We start from the raw sequence: 20,510 nt of genomic DNA, 5'->3' as shown, positions 1-20,510 counted from the left end.
TTCTTGGCTCCCCTTGAGAGGAGGCAAAGAGCCTGGGGCTGGGAGAGCCAGGGGCCGAACAGATCCCGACAGGAGTAGGGTGGATAGCCCAGGTTCAAGGACCAGAGGGGCACTCTGGTGGCCCGGGAGAGGGAGCTTTAGTCCCTTCCTCCTACCAGCCCGGGGCTGTGAACCAAAGTCTGCTTTCTCAGGCTAGACTCATTCCGTGTGGCTCTTTCAGCCCCCCAACACCAAACCTCCTGTGCCCCCATTTCTACTCCAGGCCTGAGACAGTACCTGCCCCAACTCCACAAACTAGGGTCCTTGTAGGGGTAGGAATTGGGGCAGATGCCTTTCCCCCATCTGTGAATCTTACTGGGTCTGAATCCTGCTCTGGGTGTGTGTGGGGTGGGGGATGGGAGTGTCTTTCCCCCCCACCCCAGGAGACCAACCCTCCTGATGGGGTTCTGCACACCTGACTGTCCCCTGTCCCACGATTCCTGGGCAGGGGCCAACCCTGCTCCCTGCACCCCAGTTCTTCAGGCCCCCCTCACCCCTCTCTCAGGTGTCTGTGTCTGGGGACCGGCCCGCTGACCCCCCGCCAGCCTCTTCTGGGTAGCCAGAAAGCTTGGGGATGGTCTCTGCAAGACCTCCGCCCCCATTTGTCCTTCTCCCCAGGTCCAGAGAGCCAAGTCACCGTTGCAGCAGCTCCTATCACACCATAGCCGCGCTGCCAGTGACAGCCTGGAGGCCAGTCCCCTCCCCCGCAGGCCCCCCCACAGACAGGTCCACGTGCGTCCCCAGACGTCTGAATCATTGCTGATGGCTTGGGCCCTGGCAGTCGTGGGCTCCTGGGGAGTCACCGGGGAGGGGGGTTGGCGGCCACGGCGTCTCCGGGGGAACACCTGCAGACATAAATAGGCAGCCAGCGAAGGCCGTGCTGCACAGTCCGTGCAGTGATCCGCACACTGTGCCCACCTGCGCCAGGATGCCGGACGCCATGCTCCCTGCCTGCTTCCTGGGCCTGCTGGCCTTCACCTCCGCCTGCTACTTCCAGAACTGCCCTCAGGGCGGCAAGAGGGCCCTGTCTGACTTGGACCTGAGACAGGTATGAGCCTGGCGCATCTCAGAAGTGCCTGGAGAGGACAGAGGCCCTGGGCTGGCCAGCACTACCCTGCAGGGGCTGGGAAGGAGACAAGTTGTGGGAGAGGCAGACTCTAGGGGAAGGGCCCAGCAGAAGAGAGGCTTGGCAAGGGTGGGTGGCTAGACTGCCAGGCAGGCTAGGACAAGCTGGGGGACTTCTGGGACGCTATCCTCACCCATTCAAGGGACGAAGGCAAGCCGGTGTTTCCCCAGTAATGGGGATGGGGCGCATCATGGAGAACTGAACAGGAAGGCCTCCTCTGTGCTGGTCGGAGCCTCGCGGCCACAACAGGCTGTGTCCTAGCCAGCATGGGAGGCCTCCCCCCTCCAGTCTTCAGCCTCACCTAGCCACAGCTCCCCTGGGCCCCACACAGAAGCTGGTCGTTGCTCTGAGCTCCTTGGGGTGAGGTTGCCACCTCCAGCAAGGAACTTCTGCTGGTAACCTAGCCCAGCTCTCCCCGACCCTGCATGTCCAGTCAATTCCTTTTTATGTCCTTTCAGCAGAGCAGAGGGAAACCCCATCACCATGCTCAATCCCACCGAGGCCAGAGGTGGCTCAATTCTGAGCTGTTGAACAGACTGGAGTGGGTGGTGGGCAGCCCTCACAGACTACCCTTCCCTCTGCTTGGCACCTTTGGAAACCTGAGTCAGCGAGGTGCCCCATGCCCTTCCCTAGGGTCAGGCTTCTGCCACCCCAGTTAGTGCTGGGCAGTGAGCTCAGGTCCAGGCCCACTGAGGCCCACCAGCTGGTAGAGCCTTGACAGGAAACGGGAGGAGGGGCCTGGAAGTGTTGTGGGCGGGGCAGGTGCTAGAGATCAAGTTTGAGCGATGGGAGCAGGGGAGGAAGGTTGGAGTTTGGGCCAGGGTGGGCAGCTGAGAGAGGGGCACACACCAGTGATGGCCCCAGAGCTGAGAGGGAGGGTCTCTTCCGTGCATCCCGGTACGGAGCCCCCCCCCCCCCAACGAAGAGGGAGGATGCTGAGGGCTGTCACTCAGAGCCGGTCCTCTGTCACCTGAAAACCCAGGGACTTTAGTGGACGTGAGCCCTCCCCCAGACCCCGTGCCTCCCGGCCTCGCTCGGCCCTCGGTCACCTCCCCCCACCCCTGCCCTTCCCGTCAGTGTCTCCCCTGCGGCCCCGGGGGCAAAGGGCGCTGCTTCGGGCCCAGCATCTGCTGCGGCGACGAGCTGGGCTGCTTCGTGGGCACGGCCGAGGCGCTGCGCTGCCAGGAAGAGAACTACCTGCCGTCGCCTTGCCAGTCCGGCCACCAGCCGTGCGGGAGCGGGGGCCGCTGCGCCGCCGCCGGCATCTGCTGCAATGATGGTGCGCGCGTCCGGGATCAGCCCCGGGGCGGGCGGGGATCTGGGCAGGGGTGGCCCGTGGGATTCCGGGCGAGCCTGGGCGATCTGGGTCCCGCCCGCCTCCCGCTCACCCTATGCCCCGCCTCCCGCTCACCCTATGCCCCGCCTCCCGCTCACCCTATGCCCCCCTCCCCACCGCAGAGAGCTGCGTGACCGACCCCGAGTGCCGGGGGGACTCCGGCTTCCACCGCCGTGCCCGTGCCAGCGACTGAAGCAATGCGACCGAGCTGGACGGGCCGACCGGCGCCTTGCTGCTGCGGCTGGTGCAGCTGGCGGGGGCGCCCGAGCCCGCGGAGCCCGCGGAGCCCGCCCGGCCCGGCGTCTACTGATCCGCTCGCTCACATTCTCCCCTCTCCCGTCCCTCCGCAACCTGGAGAAATAAACCTTTTAAAATGCACCCGCGAGTGTCTGTCACGGTGTCCGGGGGTGGGGAGGGGGCGCAGAGGAGACGGTGGGGCGCCGACCCTTCTTCCTCTTCCGCCCCAGTTTCTGGGAAGCGATCTTGACTTGGCTAAGTGCTAGGGGCAACGAGGGATAGGGCGACCTGGGGAGCGGGGGCGGGCAGGACTGGGGCCCAGAGCGACCCTGCAGGGGCTGCGTGGACCCCCCAGCAGAGGGGTGGAAGGAAAGGTGAGGAGAGGGGAAGACAGAGAAAGGATGGAGAGACACACGTTGAGAGCTTCCGAGGGAAGAGTGAGAAAGCTGGAAGGGGAACCGACGGGTGACCAGGGGTTCCTATCCCCATTTACATTCCCGGACACTGAGGCACGGCTTCGGCTTCGGGGTCGCACCCAACTCCCCAGATTTCCAGTCTACTATTTCATCCAGGGCTGTGCGTTGTGTGTGTCTGTTAGAGAGAGAGAGTCTGGAGGCGGGAGGCAGCAAATCACCCCAGACCCAGCAGACAGAGGGCCAAGTACTATCCCTCCAGGAAGAAGTTAAGCACTCACCAAATCTCCCCCTTCAGCCAGAGTGAAGAAGGAGCCCAGGGAAACCCTAGCTACATGCCCCCCCCCCACCCACCAGTAACAGAAACCACACGCACTAACCGAAACACAGAACCAGTAGGGGCATGCCTTGGGGTACTTGACCTCAGCTATGGGTAGAGACCCTGAATACACAATCAGAACCACAGACATACCCAGAGAAACACATATACAAACAGACTCACCATGGGCAGGGACACACACACACACACACACACACACACACACACTGTAGGACCTCCCACGCTTTGACACGTGCAGTTTCAGGACACACATCCACTGGCATTCGGCCAATGCTATTCTGTGTCCCTCTGTCCTTCTTTGTCCCCTCTATTCCTTTATCCTCTTTGTGCCTCACCCACCTCTCTTTCCCCGGTCCCCAGCTCCTTGGCCCTCTTTCGTTTCCTTCCTTGTCCCATTCCACCCTCCCTTCCTCTTGCTCTGTTCTCTACATCCTGTCCTTGGGATTTCTTGCTCCAGGCCTTGGGGCAAAAAAAAAAAAGGTTTCTTCTCCTCTGGAATCCTCCACTGACTTAGAGGCCAGGAGGGAGGGCAGACAGAGAGAAGACCCTCTGAGCCCTGATCCACACCCTGATTTAGGGCAGAATGTCCTGACTCAGCCTCATGTGACTCAGCCTCACCAGGAAGCTTCCTGGTGCTCAGCGGAAGTCAGGCTCTTACCTGGTTTTAGAGCTCTTCTTTTTGCCATCACCCCTGACCTGGCTCAGTGCTCAGAGTGATTAAGTATAAACAGAGGGCAGGAGCCTTGTGGACTTCTATCCCTGCCATAGACTCCCACCTCTGCCCTGGTGTGGCCCATCAGAGCCAGTCCCCAGGTCTTCGTAGGACTGGGACAGGCCAGATCTCATAGGAACTTAGTAACCCTTCAGGACACAGGGAGGTAGACAGAGGCAGCTGGTTAAATAAAAATAGATCATATACCTAAAGGTAAAACCTGAAACTCTAAAGCATCTTGAAGAAACTATGAGAGAAGTCATTAATGACCTTGACCTATGCAAAGGTTTCTTAGCTCTGACATCAAAAGGAGAATCTGTGTTAGAAGAAATTTGAGGGGTGCCTGGGTGGCTCAGTCCTTAAGTGTCTCTGCCTTCAGCTCAGGTCATGATCTCGGGGTCCTGGGGTGGAGCCCCGCATGGGCTTCTCTACTCAGGGAGCTTCTGCCTACTTCTCCCTCTCCCACTCCCTCTGTTTGTGTTCCCTCTCTTGCTGTCTCTCTCTCAAATAAATAAATAAGTAAAATCTTAGAAACAGAAAGAAGGTACGTTTGGAATTCACCAAAATTAAGAACTTCTGCTCGTTGAAAGAATGAAGAAGCAAACCACAGACTGGAAGGAAAGATTTACAACTCACAAGGCGTATCAAGCATTGATATCCAGAATGCCTAAAGATCTCTCAAAACTCCATACTAAGAAAACAACTCCACTTTTTTATTTTTTTTTATTTTTTAAGAAAACTCAAATTGCTGCCCTTCCAAATGTACTGCAGGTCCTCGCTAATACGGTGTGACGGAAAATCAACCGTCGTGATACATGTTCAATGATGAAGTTGATATTGATAGTTTTCAGACTGGGACTGCCTGGCCGGCTCAGTCAGTGGAGCACGTGACTCTTTATCTCCAGGTCTTGAGTTCAAGCCCCCTGTTGGGCTTAGAGTTTACACTCTAAAAACAAACCAAACAACAACCATTGCTTTCAGACTGAAACACTTCTGTCCTAAAGCTTCACACAGCTGTTGTTTTAGAAATTAGTATTATTTGCATAATCCATATGTCCTAATTTACATCATTTTTAACAAAGTAAATTTCCGGCATCTTTTCATATCAAAACATTTACCTTTACCACAGTCTTTCTGTTTGGTAGCTTTTGCTATATGAGAAATTTCAAATGTATGAAAAAGTAGACCCAACAGGCAAAAGTCCCTCAGGTCCACCCGCTTCAGGACAATTACCTTCAACAATAATGAACCATGTGGTTGCCTGTTTCACCTCTACCCCATCCTTGCCTCTCACTCTCCCACCCCCGAATTATCTTGGTGCCAATCTGCCTGGCATAACCATCTGTGAACATTCCAGTGTGGACCTCAAAAGAGTTCTTCTTCTCCTCCTTCTTCTTAAAGATTTTTTTATTCACTTATTTAACAGAGAGAGAGACAGCACAGCAGGGGGAGCAGCAGGCAGAGGAAGAGGGAGAAGCAGGCTTTCTGCTGAGCAAGGAGCCCAATTCGGGCCTTCCCAGGACCCCCGGGGATCTTGACCTGAGCTGAAGGCAGATGCTTAACAAGTGAGCCACCCAGGCGCCCCTCAAAAAGATTTCTTCTTAAAAACGTGACCACAATGTGCTTTGGTGAGTGCTGTGAAGTGTGTAAACCTGGCGATTCACAGACCTGTACCCCTGGGGATAAAAATATATGTTTATAAAAAATTAAAAATTAAAAACAAAACAAACAAACAAACAAAAAACGTGACCACACATAGCAGCATTATTTACAATAGCCAAATTTTGGAAGCAGCACAAATGTCCACTAACTGATGAATGGATAAAGGAGATGTGGTGTGTATATACAGAGCAATATTATTCAGCCATAAAAAAAGAATGAAATCTTGCCATTTGCGACAACATGGATGGAGCTGGAGAGTATAATGCTAAGCGAAATAAGTCAGAGAAAGACAAATACCGTATGATTTCACTCATTTGTGGAATTTAAGAAACAAAACAAACAAACAAAGGAAACAAGGAGACAAACCAAGAAACAGACTTTTTTTTTTTTCCCAAAGATTTTACTGATTTATTTGACGGATAGAGATCACAAGTAGGCAGATAGAGGCAGAGAGAGAGGAGGAAGCAGAGTCCCTGCGGAGCACAGAGCCTGATGCGGGGCTGGATCCCAGGACCCTGGAATCATGACCTAACCCGAAAGCAGAGGCTTTAACCCACTGAGCCACCCAGGCACCTCTGGGCTTGTCATGTTGAACACGTATTTGTGAAGGTAAGAGGATAGAACATATTTCATTTAACGTTTTGTTAGCTTGACCTAAAAACTTCTAAGTATTTGATCATATTTGACCGCAGGCCCCACAAAAGGGGGGGCTGAGACTTGAAAAAAACTAAAACAAAAGCAAAAAACCCCCAGCTTTTTACTATGAAAAGTTCACACTGACACAAAAATCTGCGTTAGTAAAATCAACTCTGTGTGCCCCTCAGCCCTGAATCAGCACTCACCTCATGGCTAGTCTCATTTCTTCCACGCTTACGTTCGCCCATCTCGACCTTCTCAGATTATTTTGCAACAAGTTAGGGTAGCACCAGATGAACAAGTTGAGGACACGATGGTGGGAGCTCCTGGAGTCCTCTCTTCTCATCGAAACGGCAGATCGGAAGCTGGGTGAACCCAACAGAGCCTCGGAAGCTGGCAGGTGGCGAGCCCTCTTGGGGCTGCTCTGGAAGCTTGGGGCTAGTTGGGATCCTGTCCCCTCTCCTTGCCTGCTATGGCTCTTCAGGACAGTTGCTTAACCCCCAGGTGCCTCAGTTTCCTCACCAACAAAATGGTGATGGCTGTCATGTCATATCTCAAGACATAAGGTTTATAGTGTATGAGTCGAGAACTCACTATGAGTATGCAGTAAATGTTAGCTAATTCTAGATCATTCCATGTGCCGTTTGGTGCAGAAGACAGGTCTAGGAAAATGAGGGATTTTACAGAATTGAATCCGGACACATCTCCAGGAGACCAGCTCCAAATATAGTCTTCCCCCCCAGGAGTATATCAGCACAGCCCCGAGCTGCCTATGCCCCTCTCCATCTGGGAAACAGTCTTTTTCTTCTCTTCACTGTGGGAGGGAGGTACAGAATCTCTAGCAGAGATTCCTCTCAGAGGAATGGTGAGTGGAGTTTCCATCAATATCATTTTTTAAAATAATGAGTAGTGAGGAGTCTTAAAATCAAGGTAACCCTAACATATGGACAACAATGTAAAGGAGGATGAGAATGAAGGAGTTACTGGTTAAATATTCTAGGGAATTCATCTTGCTCGGGAGGACAAAAGGGAGATGGACAGCCTCAGGCATTGTTTAGGTCAACTACTAAAAGAATAGAAATAAAATTTAAAGATAAGCAATCTGGGGCACTTGGGTGGCCCAGTCAGTCAGGCATCCAACTTTTGATCTCAGCTTAGGTCTTGATCTCAGGGTCATGAGTTCAAGCCCTGCAATGGGCTCCATGCTGGGTGTGTAGCCTACTTAAAAAAAAATAAATTAAGGTAGCCAATCTATTAGGGGGCCCCTGGCTGGCTTAGTCAGAAAGGCCTGCAACTCTTGATCTTGGGATTGTGAGTTCAAGCCCTACCCATTTTGGACACAGAGATTTTTCTTTTGAATCCCACAACCCTGAGATCACAGCCTGAGACAACCGAAACTCAGATGCCCAACGGAATGAGCCACCCAGGCATCCGGGTGTAGAGATTACTTAAACATAAGATCTTTATTTTTTTTATTTATTTTAAAATATTTCATTTATTTATTTGACAGATAGAGATCACAAGTAGGCAGAGAGGCAGGCAGAGAGAGAGAGAGTGGGAAGCAGGCTCCCCGCTGAGCAGAGAGCCCGATGCGGGACTCGATCCCAGGACCCTGAGATCATGACCTGAGCTGAAGGCAGCGGCTTAATCCACTGAGCCACCCAGGTGCCCAGATCTTTATTTTTTATTTTTTAAAGATTTTTATTTATTTGACAGAGAGAAAGATCACAAGTAGGCAGAGAGGCAAGCAGAGAGTGGGGGGGAGCAAGCTCTCGGCAGAGCAGAGAGCCTGAATGGGGCTTGATTCCAGGACCCTGAGATCATGACCTGAGCTGAAGGCAGAGGCTTAACCCACTGAGCCACCCAGGTGCTCCTCCAAGCATAAGATCTTAAAAAAAAAAAAAAAAAAGTTAGCCAATCTTTTAGAAGACAAGAAAGAAAGGAAAAGAAGTGAGCAGATGTCATAATAAATTGAAAACAGAAGCGAAAGGTGCACAAATGAGCCTGAGCAATCACCACGGATGTCAACAGATTAAGGCCCCCTTGTGAAACAAAATAAAACAAAACAGGAACACTCAGTAAAAAACCAAATCCCGCCATGTACTGTTGCAGCAGACATCACTAAAGCACAGAAGTAGGATGGGAAAGGAGAGGGAAAAGAAGGAGAATGTCTCAACAGTAATATGAGTCAAATAGAATTTAAAGCAAAAATACCATTAAGGATAAGGAGATTGTGTTTAATGATAACAGAAATAATGCATCGAGAACACACAGCAGCCGGAAACCTGTGTGCACCGAATAGCATATCCTCAACGTGGGAGAGGTGGACGAGCCAGGATTGCAGAGAAGTGTCAGCGGACCTGTCCTAGGGAGGACAGCTAGGCACACACTGTCTGGGAAGGCAGAGAAGCTAGGAACCACTGGCATCACAATCTTGCTCACCCGACGGCTGCATCAATACAATTACTTTTCACGGATTTGTGTAACATTACCAGACGCTTAAGATAGTCCAACAGGACCGTCCGCTTTGCCACAATGCGTCGAGTCTCCACACATTCCAGATAATCAATGGAACACAGGCTACATTACCTGACTACAGAAACAGTAAAAATCAATGATAAAATAACGCATTTGCCATACTTATGGAAAATGAAAACAACAGCAAAACAAAACAAAACAAAAATGTGGCACACTTGGAAATAACTAGAAAGCAAAAGGACAAATCAGTGTGGACATCACGAAATGTATAGAACCCAATGAAAATAAGGGGATTACAAATAAAAATTCATTTAACAAAGGAAGTTTTACAACCTTAAAATATATTGTCTAAAAAGAAAAACGGGGTGCCTGGGTGGCTCATTGGGTTAAGCCTCTACCTCTGGCTCAGGTCATGATCCCAGGGTTCTGGGATCGAGCTGTGCATCGGGTTTTCTGCTCAGCAGGGAGTCTGCTTCTCCCTCTCTCTCTGTCTGCCTCTCTGCCTACTTGTGATCTCTGTCTGTCAAATAAATAAAAAAGAAGAAGAAGAAGAAGGAAGAGGAGGAGGAGGATGCCTGGCTGGCTCAGTTGATGAAGCTTGTGACCCTTGATCTCAGGGTTTGATTTTGCACCCCACATTGGATGTAGAGATTACTTGAATAGATAAAAAGTTAAAAAATAAAAAGGAGAAAGATGGAAAATGTATGAGCCAAGCACTCAACACAGTCCGAAAAGAAGTACAGAATTAACTCAAAGACAGAAGATAAAATGAAATTAATGAAGATAACAGCATAAATTAATGAAGCAAATTGGAGATTCAATAAGAGCAGAGGTTGGTTCTTGGAAAAATGGAATAAAAGGCGCTAAGAGAAGACACCCTGCAGTCCTGGCTGGGAGAAGCATAATCTTGGGGGGTTGAGGGCACCGTGGACAGAGGTGACGTAAAAATGTTTGGGCATCATCTGGCGGGCAGTGGGGAGCCATGGAGGGTCCTGAAGTGAAACACGAGGAAAGCGGTGTGGTCAGTCTGGGCAGCTGGCGGACAGGAGCCTGGGCTCTGCAGGCGATCCAGCCAGAGCTGAGACCAGGTGTAGCCTGGGGAGGTGCAGGAATGGGGGACTGAGTGTTCCTCACCCAGTAGCTATTACTGCCTAGCTGTGTGACCCCGGACAAGAAAATGAGCTTCTCTGTGCCGCAGGGTCCTCCCACTTGAAGCGATCTATAGGATCCTCCAAGTCCTCCCAGCCTGGGGTCTGCAGCAACCCCTGTTACTGGCCAGCAGCCAGTCCCTCCTGTGCCTCACTAAGAGAACCCCATTTAGAAGGGGCCTGCAGATACCCCAGCCCTGGAGTCAACCTTGGCTGATCTAACACACAGTCAGGTGCTCACCCAGCCTGGCGGAGCTTGGGCCAAGGTGAGGGTCCCCGAGAAGGGAAAGCCTCAGAGGAAGGAACCATTTTGTGGCTATAGCCTCACCATGAGGACAGATACCCAGACATGTGGAGGGTGCCCGAGGGAGTAAGGAAGCCCCGGGGAACACCCCTGAACCCTGAGTCACAGCCACAAGACCACCAACCTCTAGCTCTGAATCCTAGAAAATATTAATATCTTGGGAGTTTAGTCCCCACTGGCTATGAGGCAGAGGAGTGCCGGAGAATACAGACCCTGTGGCCCAGTTTCACTGGTTTTTACCTGAGCCTCCTTGGGCAAGCACCTCAACTTCTCTGTCCCTGATTCCTGTTTGCATGTGTCAATGAGACATATTTTCTCCTGGTGCAACTGGGTGGCTCAGTGAGCTAAATGCCTGCCTTCAGGTCAGGTCCTGATCTCGGGGTCCTGGGATCAAGCCCCGAATTAGGCTCCCTGCTCAGTGGGGAGTCTCCTTCTCCCTCTGCCTGCTGTCCACCCCCCGCTTGTGCACTCTCCCTCTCTGTCAAATAAATAAATAAAATATTTTAAAAAATACTTTCTCCTTCTTAGGGTTTCATGCAGACTCAAGAAGGAAATGCGCGTGAACAGTTTGACCCAGGGGAAGTCCTTGCTGTTGTCTGTGGGTCAACATACTCCAGAACCTGTGTGCCCGGCTGTGCCCTTACCCCCACCACAGACACAGACAGACACACACACACAGCCATACACAGACACACACGGAGACAGAAACACACAGACACAAACATACCAACACACGCACACAGACACACACACAGAGACAGACACAGACACAGACACACACACAGAGACAGAATCACACAGACACACAGATACAAACACACATACACATGCACACAGACACACATAGAGACACACATATAGAGACACACACACAGAGACAGACACAGACACAGACACACACACAGAGACAGAATCACACAGACACACAGATACAAACACACATACACATGCACACAGACACACATAGAGACACACATATAGAGACACACACACAGAGACAGACAGACAGACACACACACACACACACAGGCACACACATTGGCTTGCATCCTTCTCCTTCACCTGGCTTAGGTGTGCACTCCCCAGCCTTCTTCCCAGAACTCTCCATTTAACCTTCAGTACCCAAATAACAGGCTCCAAAGGAATATTCGAGAAGCCCTCTCCGCGTCTTAGCCTCGGCTCCCTGCTCTGCTGCGGGGCCCGGGCGCTGGGGTGCACCCCTTTCTTGGATGGGAGCGCGGCCGGGCCAGGTCCCCAGGGGCGGCAAGTGACGCGGGCGCCGCGCTCATGCGGCTCTCGGCAGTCAGGGCACGGCTCGAGCCACCGCCCCGGTCCCCCGAGGTCCTCAGAGCCTCTTCCTGTCTTTGCTATGGTCCCTGGGCGCCTGCTCCAGCCGCCCTGAAGCCTGACCCTGCCCTGCGCTGCGCTGCGTGGTGCGGGGGCGGATGGATGGCGTGGTGGAGGCCCCCTGACACCCTGGCTCTCCAGGCCCAGCGCAGGGAGGGGGCAGCCTCAGAGGGCCCGGAGTGGGAGGGCAGCAGCTCTGGCCCCAGCCCTGCGGGGACACCAGGCTCGGCACGCGGTCCCAGCAGGCGCTGAGACCCCCACATGCGACTTCACCCATCCTGCCGCCTAAGGTGTTAACAGGAAGACCGTGTCCAAAAGATGCTGTCCCGGTTTGTTTTGCTTTTTAGTTAGGTGTTTTTTGCAAGTAAGACCTTTTATGAGGCCTTTTCATTCCTGATTCTTTTAAGCTTAATGTAATGCCCTGTAGAGTTCTAAAGGTTCCTCACCCTGAGCTCCCCCTAGGAGGTGAAGAAGCTAAGGTTTGTCCTCTCTCACGCCTGCTGTGGATCCTTCTCAGCTCCTCGTGTGTCCGCCTGAAAGCCCCGCATTTTCTCACGCTTGTGATCCTTGCTCTGTGGATCCTTTTTGATTCAATTCAGTGAGCAGTTCGGGGATCCTACAACTTTGCTCACTGCAGTTCATCTCTTCACAGCAGACAGGCCATTTGTGTGTCTACCCTGCCGAGGGTCCTGGGGGTCATTAGTGGACCACAGGTGAGGAGGGCAGAAGGTGGGCTTACTGTGGCCGCAGAGGCCCTTGGACAATGCGTCCAACCCCCTTCGGACAAGAAGCCTGCGGTGTCCTGTGGTGCAGTCCCAGGGCTGATCCTGAGAAAAGGAGAATAAGAAACAGGGATGGATGGCCCTGGGCAGCTAACTATCACCTGCTCTCAGAAAAGACGCTCTAGCAGTAAGGAAGTACTTTCAAGGGTATCTGAGATTTGAGGCTTAATCTGGAGGCTTGCAACTCTTTGTTCTGTAAATATTTCAGAAAATCTTAACCTTTATATCACCTTCATCTGATTCCCTGAAGTCCTCAGGGAGATAGGAAGGGAAGTTAGTGCATTAAAGAAGAAACCTTGGGAACAGGTGTGACTTACCCAAGGTCGTGGAGTAACTCCTGGGAAAGTTGAGGCTGGAACCCTGGACTTCTCTACCTCCCTTCCTCCTTTGCATAATTTATTCAAAACCCACTGTGTGGCAGACACTGTACCAGGCTATGGGACTGAACAGAAAGCTTAAGTCCTTTCTGCGCTGGGGTTTCACTCTAGAGGGGTCCAGCCATCACACACAACAGATAAACAGACAAGTAAATGAATTGCAGTTTGTCGTTTGTACTATTAATCCTTCAACACTGACTCAAGTTAGAAAGTGACCGAGGTGGGTCCGAGGGAGGGATTCACCAGGTGGGCGGCCAGAGAAGTGTCCTCTTAGGAGATGACACCGAAGTGGCCAAGGGAATCCTACTGAGGGGAGAGTAGGGGAACCTTCTAGGACCAAAAAACATGGAAGACATGCTCTGAGACTTCAAAGCAGGAGCAAAAGGAAGGCATAGATTTGAGATATATTTTCAAGGGAGGATTACTAAAGAGGTGGGGAAAAGAGAAGGACCAAGGTGAGTCTTGGGTTCTTTGAGGAGCAGCTGGCTGGCTGGTGGTATGACTACAGTTAGGAAACCGTAGGAGCGAGCAGGGGAATGGCTGAGAATCAGGAGTTGAGTCTGAGCATGATGAGTTGGAGAGGCTGGTTGCATTTTCAAGGAGCGGTGTCATTAGGTAGGTTGAAACTCCAAATCTGGAACTCAGGGGAGAGGCCCAAGATGGGGTTATGACGTTGGGAATCTTGAATTTATAGAAAGTACATAAAGTCATGGGGTTAGAAGTAGATGTGTAGAAAGAGGAGAAGAGAAAAGATGCATGAATGAGCCCTGGGATTCTCCGATATTTAGAAGTCAAAGTCAAAGAGGAAGAAGCAGAAAAGGAGACTGAGATAGAACATCAAGTATGGTAGGAAAAAAAAAAAGGATACATAGTTTTATTTTATTTTATTTTAAAGATTTTATTCTAAGTAATCTCTACACCCAATGTGGGGCTTGAACGCATAACCCCAAGATCAAGAGTTGCATGCTCTACCACCTGAGTGGCCAGGTGCCCCCTGAAGTGTAGTTTTAAAAAGGATAAGTGCTCAACCAGGTCCAATGCTGCTAGGGAATTGTGTAAAATGAGGACATAGACATGACCACAAAATCTGGCAAGGTAGAGGTCATTCATGACCTCAATAACAGGAGTTTCGGTGCACTGGTTTGGGTGGAAGACTAGGTGCAGAGGGTTGAAGAGTAAATATTGACTTCAGGATGAAAATAGTACAGAGACCACAGTGAAAACCCGAGGCAATCTCTAACTCCAGAGAACACGGAAAGCTGTTTAAGGATGGAAAGGTCATCATAATCTACCATATGGCTTAGCTTGGAGAGATTATCTGAAGTCTAACTCAGTACTCATCTAACTATTATGATGTCATTATAACAAATTAATGGTGGGTGGGAAAGCATGTGTAGGGGGTGGGGTGGAGAGGGACTGGTGAAAGACCTAAGTCCTCCCTTTAAAAAAAAAAGATTTTATTTATTTATTTGACAGACAGAGATCACAAGTAGGCAGAGAGGTAGGCAGAGAGAGAGAGACAATAGTAGCCTCCCTACCATGGGACTCAATCCCAGGACCCTGGAATCATGACCTGAGCCAAAGGCAGACACTTAACGACTGAGCCACCCAGGTGCCCCTAAGTCCTCTCTTTTAAGATGACGTGACTAAAGATCCATGAGCCTGGGTGTAGGGGATGTAAGGATAGAGGAGGTGTGAAAAAGTAGATCTGAAAAGGGAACATGTGAGGGAAGTGTAGGAGCATAGTGTGTCCAAAAGATCCATGAGGTGATATCCTCACACATGAGGTGATATATTTGACATGACATCACAGTAACATGACTTTTCTAGCCCATGCATGTTCCAAGAAGGTGGGTATTGGAGGAGCAGACCCTCTAGCATCTCAATGGCCGTGGTGTTTGAGGTCTTCAAGGGGGCCCTGGTGTGGGAGGCAAGTCTTAGAATGAAGATCTTGGTAGACACAGCTGGTTGGGACATGTGTGTCCTGGCCTGTCCCAGGCCCTGAGCCCTTTAGTGAGTGTAGCTCCGTACATTTTCAGATGATGACTGGGACCTGAAGTGCAGAGAGGGTAAGGTGCCAGGCCAGGGCCACAACAGCTGGCCTAAACTAGGCCTTGTGGCCTCCGTCACAACGGAGAGTCTCAAGGGAGCAACAGTTCAGACCCAGCTTCTCTCCAGGCCCCATGAATGGAATGAAAATATTCCTCCTGGGTTACCCCAGGAAGCTGCTCTCTCTGGAAAACTCACTTCAGCTCTTAATAAAAATAATGGCATTTACAATACAATACTATTATTAATTGGCTTTCCGGTAGTGCAGAAACTTTTCTAAAGCTCTTATATATTATTATTTCAGTCCTCACCACACTATGAGGTGGATACTAGTTAGTGTCTTCCCCACATTACACCGGAAGAAAGTGAGCCACAGAAAGATCAAGAAAACTGCCTGAGTCAGGAGGTTTTGAGCAACAGAAGCCAGATTCTGACAGGCCTTTGGGCTCCAGTGTCCTCACAGTCCATAAAGGGATGTTCCTGAAAAGCCCGCTGTAAGGTCTTGAGTGTGGGTGGTCCCTCCCTGGGACTCTGAGCCCCTTACAGCACTTGCTGGGGAGAAGGCAGCCAGCACTTTCTTGGCTCCCCTTGAGAGGAGGCAAAGAGCCTGGGGCTGGGAGAGCCAGGGGCCGAACAGATCCCGACAGGAGTAGGGTGGATAGCCCAGGTTCAAGGACCAGAGGGGCACTCTGGTGGCCCGGGAGAGGGAGCTTTAGTCCCTTCCTCCTACCAGCCCGGGGCTGTGAACCAAAGTCTGCTTTCTCAGGCTAGACTCATTCCGTGTGGCTCCTTCAGCCCCCCAACACCAAACCTCCTGTGCCCCCATTTCTACTCCAGGCCTGAGACAGTACCTGCCCCAACTCCACAAACTAGGGTCCTTGTAGGGGTAGGAATTGGGGCAGATGCCTTTCCCCCATCTGTGAATCTTACTGGGTCTGAATCCTGCTCTGGGTGTGTGTGGGGTGGGGGATGGGAGTGTCTTTCCCCCCCACCCCATCAACCCTCCTGATGGGGTTCTGCACACCTGACTGTCCCCTGTCCCACGATTCCTGGGCAGGGGCCAACCCTGCTCCCTGCACCCCAGTTCTTCAAGCCCCCCTCACCACTCTCTCAGGTGTCTGTGTCTGGGGACGGGCCCGCTGACCCCCCCAGCCTCTTCTGGGTAGCCAGAAAGCTTGGGGATGGTCTCTGCAAGACCTCCGCCCCCGTTTGTCCTTCTCCCCATGTGCAGAGAGCCAAGTCACCCTTGCAGCAGCTCCTGTCACACCGCAGCCGCGCTGCCAGTGACAGCCTGGAGGCCGGTGCCCCTCCCCCGCAGGCCCCCCCACAGACAGGTCCACGTGAGTCCCCAGACGTCTGAATCACTGCTGACGGCTTGGGACCTGGTGGTCGTGGGCTCCTGGGGAGTCACCAGGGAGGGGGGTTGGCGGCCACGTCGTCTCCGGGGGAACACCTGCAGACATAAATAGGCAGCCAGCGAAGGCCGTGCTGCACAGTCCGCGCAGTGATCTGCACACTGTGCCCACCTGCGCCAGGATGCCGGTCGCCATGCTCCCTGCCTGCTTCCTGGGCCTGCTGGCCTTCACCTCCGCCTGCTACTTCCAGAACTGCCCTCGGGGAGGCAAAAGGGCCCTGTCTGACTTGGAGCTGAGACAGGTATGAGCCTGGCGATCTCAAGAGTGCCTGGAAGGGACAGAGGCCCTGGGCTGGCCAGCACTACCCTGCAGGGGCTGGGAAGGAGACAAGTTGTGGGAGAGGCAGACTCTAGGGGAAGGGCCCAGCAGAAGAGAGGCTTGGCGTGGCTGGGCAAGGGTGGGTTGCCAGACTGCCAGGCAGACTAGGACAAGCTGGGGGACTTCTGGGACGCTATCCTCACCCAGGCAAGGGACGAAGGCAAGCCGGTGTTTCCCCAGTAACTGGGCTTGGGGAGCATCAGGGAGAACTGGACAGTAAGGCCTCCTCTGTGTTCCTCGGAGCCTCGCGGCCACAACAGGCTGTGTCTTAGCCAGCATGGGTGGCCTCTCCCCTCCAGTCTTCAGCCTCTCCTAGCCACAGCTCCCCTGGGCCCCACACAGAAGCTGGTCATTGCTCTGAGCTCCTTGGGGTGAGGGTGCCACCTCCAGCAAGGAACTTCTGCTGGTAACCTAGCCCAGCTCTCCCCGACCCTGCATGTCCAGTCAATTCCCTTTTATGCCCTTTTCAGCAGAGCGGAGGGAAACCCGATCACCATGCTCAATCCCACCGAGACCAGAGGTGGCTCAATTCTGAGCTGTTGAACAGACTGGAGTGGGTTGTGGGCAGCCCCCCCAGACTACCCTTCCCTCTGCTTGGCACCTTTGGAAACCTGAGTCAGCGAGGTGCCCCATGCCCTTCCCTAGGGTCAGGCTTCTGCCACCCCAGTTAGCGCTGGGCGGTGAGCTCAGGTCCAGGCCCACTGAGGCCCACCAGCTGGTAGAGCCTAGATGGGAAACGGGAGGAGGGGCCTGGAAGTGTTGTGGGCGGGGCAGGTGCTAGAGATCAAGTTTGAGCGATGGGAGCAGGGGAGCAAGGTTGGAGTTTGGGCCAGGGTGGGCAGCTGAGAGAGGGGCACACACCAGTGATGGCCCCAGAGCTGAGAGGGAGGGTCTCTTCCGTGCAGCCCGGTGCGGAGCCCCCCCCCCTCAACGAAGAGGGAGGATGCTGAGGGCTGTCACTCAGAGCCGGTCCTCTGTCACCTGAAAACCCAGGGACTTTAGTGGACGTGAGCCCTTTCCCCAGACCCCGTGGCCTCCCGGCCTCGCTTGGCCCTCAGTCACCTCCCCCCACCCCTGCCCTTCCCGTCAGTGTCTCCCCTGCGGCCCCGGGGGCAAAGGGCGCTGCTTCGGGCCCAGCATCTGCTGCGGCGACGAGCTGGGCTGCTTCGTGGGCACTGCCGAGGCGCTGCGCTGCCAGGAAGAGAACTACCTGCCATCGCCTTGCCAGTCCGGCCACCAGCCATGCGGGAGCGGGGGCCGCTGCGCCGCCGCCGGCATCTGCTGCAACGATGGTGCGCGCGACTGGGACAGCCCCGGGCTGGGCGGGGATCTGGGCAGGGGTGGCCCGTGGGGTTGCGGGCGGGCCTGGGCTATCTGGGTCCCGCCCGCCTCCCGCTCACCCTATGCCCCCTCCCCACCGCAGAGAGCTGCGTGACCGACCCCGAGTGCCGGGGGGACTCCGGCTTCCACCGCCGTGCCCGTGCCAGCGAACGAAGCAATGCGACCGAGCTGGACGGGCCGACCGGCGCCTTGCTGCTGCGGCTGGTGCAGCTGGCGGGGGCGCCCGAGCCCGCGGAGCCCGCCCGGCCCGGCGTCTACTGAGCCGCTCGCTCACACATTCCCCTCTCCCGTCCCCCCGCAACCTGGAGAAATAAACCTTTTAAAATGCACCCGCGAGTGTGTGTCTTGGTGTCCGGGAGTGGGGAGGGGCGCAGAGGAGACGGTGGGGCGCCGTCCCTTCTTCCTCCGCTGTCCCAGCCTCCGGGAAGCGATCTTGGCTTGGCTAATTGCTAGGGGCAACTAGGGATAGGGCGACCTGGGGAGCGGGGGCGGGCAAGGCTGGGGCCAAGAGCGACGCTGCAGGGGCTGGGTGGACCCCCCCAGCAAAGGGGTGGAAGGAAAGGTGAGGAGAGCGGAAGACATTGAACAAGACAGCAAGAGAAGACAGAGAAAGGATGGAGAGAGAGACGTTGAGAGCTTCTGAGGGAAGAGTGAGAAAGTTCGAAGGGGAACCGACGGGTGACCAGGGGTTCCTATCCCCATTTACATTCCCGGACACTGAGGCACGGCTTCAGGGTCCCACCCAACTCCCCAGATTTCCAGTCTCCTATTTCATCCAGGGCTGTGCGTTGTTTTTGTGTATGTGTGTGTGTGTGTGAGAGAGAGAGAGAGAGAGAGAGTCTGGAGGCGGGAGGCAGCAAATCACCCCAGACCCAGCAGACAGAGGGCCAAGTACTATCCCTCCAGGAAGAAGTTAAGCACTCGCCAAATCTCCCCCTTCAGCTAGAGTGAAGATGGAGCCCAGGGAAACCCTAGCTACATGTCCCTCCCGCCCGCCCATCCTCACAGCTACACAAACCACACACACTAACCCAAACACAGACGGGTAAACAACCGGTAGGGGCATGCATTGGGGTACTTGACCTCAGCTATGGGTAGAGACCCTGAATGCACAATCAGAACCACAGACATACCCAGAGAAACACATATATAAAGAGACTCACCATGGGCAGGGACACACACACACACACACACACACACACACACACACTGTAGGACCTCCCACGCTTTGACACATGCAGTTTCAGGACACACATCCACTGGCATTCGGCCAATGCTATTCTGTGTCCCTCTGTCCTTCTTTGTCCCCTCTATTCCTTTATCCTATTTGTGCCTCACCCACCTCTCTTTCCCCGGTCCCCAGCTCCTTGGCCCTCTTTCGTTTCCTTCCTTGTCCCATTCCACCCTCCCTTCCTCTTGCTCTGTTCCATCTGTTCTCTACATCCTGTCCTTGGGATTTCTGGCTCCAGGCCTTGGGGCAAAAAAAAAAAAAAAAAAAAAAAGGCTTCTTCTCTGGAATCCTCCACTGACTTAGAGGCCAGGAGGGAGGGCAGGCAGAGAGAAGACCCTCTGAGCCCTGATCCACACCCTGCTTTAGGGCAGAGTGTCGTGACTCAGCCTCACCAGCTTCCTGGTGCTCAGCGGAAGTCAGGCTCTTACCTTGTTTTAGAGCTCTTCCGTTTGCCATCACCCCTGACCTGGCTTTTGCTCAGAGTGATTAAGTATAAACAGAGGGCAGGAGCCCTGTGGGCTTCTATCCCTGCCATAGACTCCCACCTCTGCCCTGGTGTGGCCCATCAGAGCCAGTCCCCAGGTCTTCGTAGGACTGGGACAGGCCAGATCTCATAGGAACTTAGTAACCCTTCAGGACACAGGGAGGTAGACAGAGGCAGCTGGTTAAATAAAAATAGATCATATACCTAAAGGTAAAACCCGAAACTCTAAAGCATCTTGAAGAAACTATGAGAGAAGTCATTAATGACCTTGACCTATGCAAAGGTTTCTTAGCTCTGACATCAAAAGGAGAATCTGTGTTAGAAGAAATTTGAGGGGTGCCTGGGTGGCTCAGTCCTTAAGTGTCTCTGCCTTCAGCTCAGGTCATGATCTCGGGGTCCTGGGGTGGAGCCCCGCATGGGCTTCTCTACTCAGGGAGCTTCTGCCTACTTCTCCCTCTCCCACTCCCTCTGTTTGTGTTCCCTCTCTTGCTGTCTCTCTCTCAAATAAATAAATAAGTAAAATCTTAGAAACAGAAAGAAGGTACGTTTGGAATTCACCAAAATTAAGAACTTCTGCTCGTTGAAAGAATGAAGAAGCAAACCACAGACTGGAAGGAAAGATTTACAACTCACAAGGCGTATCAAGCATTGATATCCAGAATGCCTAAAGATCTCTCAAAACTCCATACTAAGAAAACAACTCCACTTTTTTATTTTTTTTTATTTTTTTTTTAT

At 53.0% G+C, this 20,510-nt stretch overlaps 1 protein-coding gene and 1 pseudogene across 1 annotated transcript; both read left to right on the top strand.

The window, feature by feature from the left end:
- Positions 1-967: 967 nt before the first annotated feature.
- Positions 968-2,811, top strand: LOC122915626 (annotated as a pseudogene).
- A 13,711-nt stretch (positions 2,812-16,522) lies between these two features.
- Positions 16,523-18,321, top strand: LOC122915625 (vasopressin-neurophysin 2-copeptin-like). The gene is made up of 3 exons (XM_044262388.1): positions 16,523-16,642; positions 17,810-18,011; positions 18,143-18,321. The coding sequence occupies exons 1-3, from the start codon at positions 16,523-16,525 to the stop codon at positions 18,319-18,321; spliced, it is 501 nt and encodes a 166-aa protein (XP_044118323.1).
- Positions 18,322-20,510: the final 2,189 nt, after the last annotated feature.

The sequence above is a fragment of the Neovison vison genome, chromosome 8, assembly GCF_020171115.1.
Source record: "Neovison vison isolate M4711 chromosome 8, ASM_NN_V1, whole genome shotgun sequence".
Lineage (NCBI taxonomy): Eukaryota > Metazoa > Chordata > Mammalia > Carnivora > Mustelidae > Neogale > Neogale vison.
This window is presented reverse-complemented; position numbering and strand designations above follow the sequence as displayed.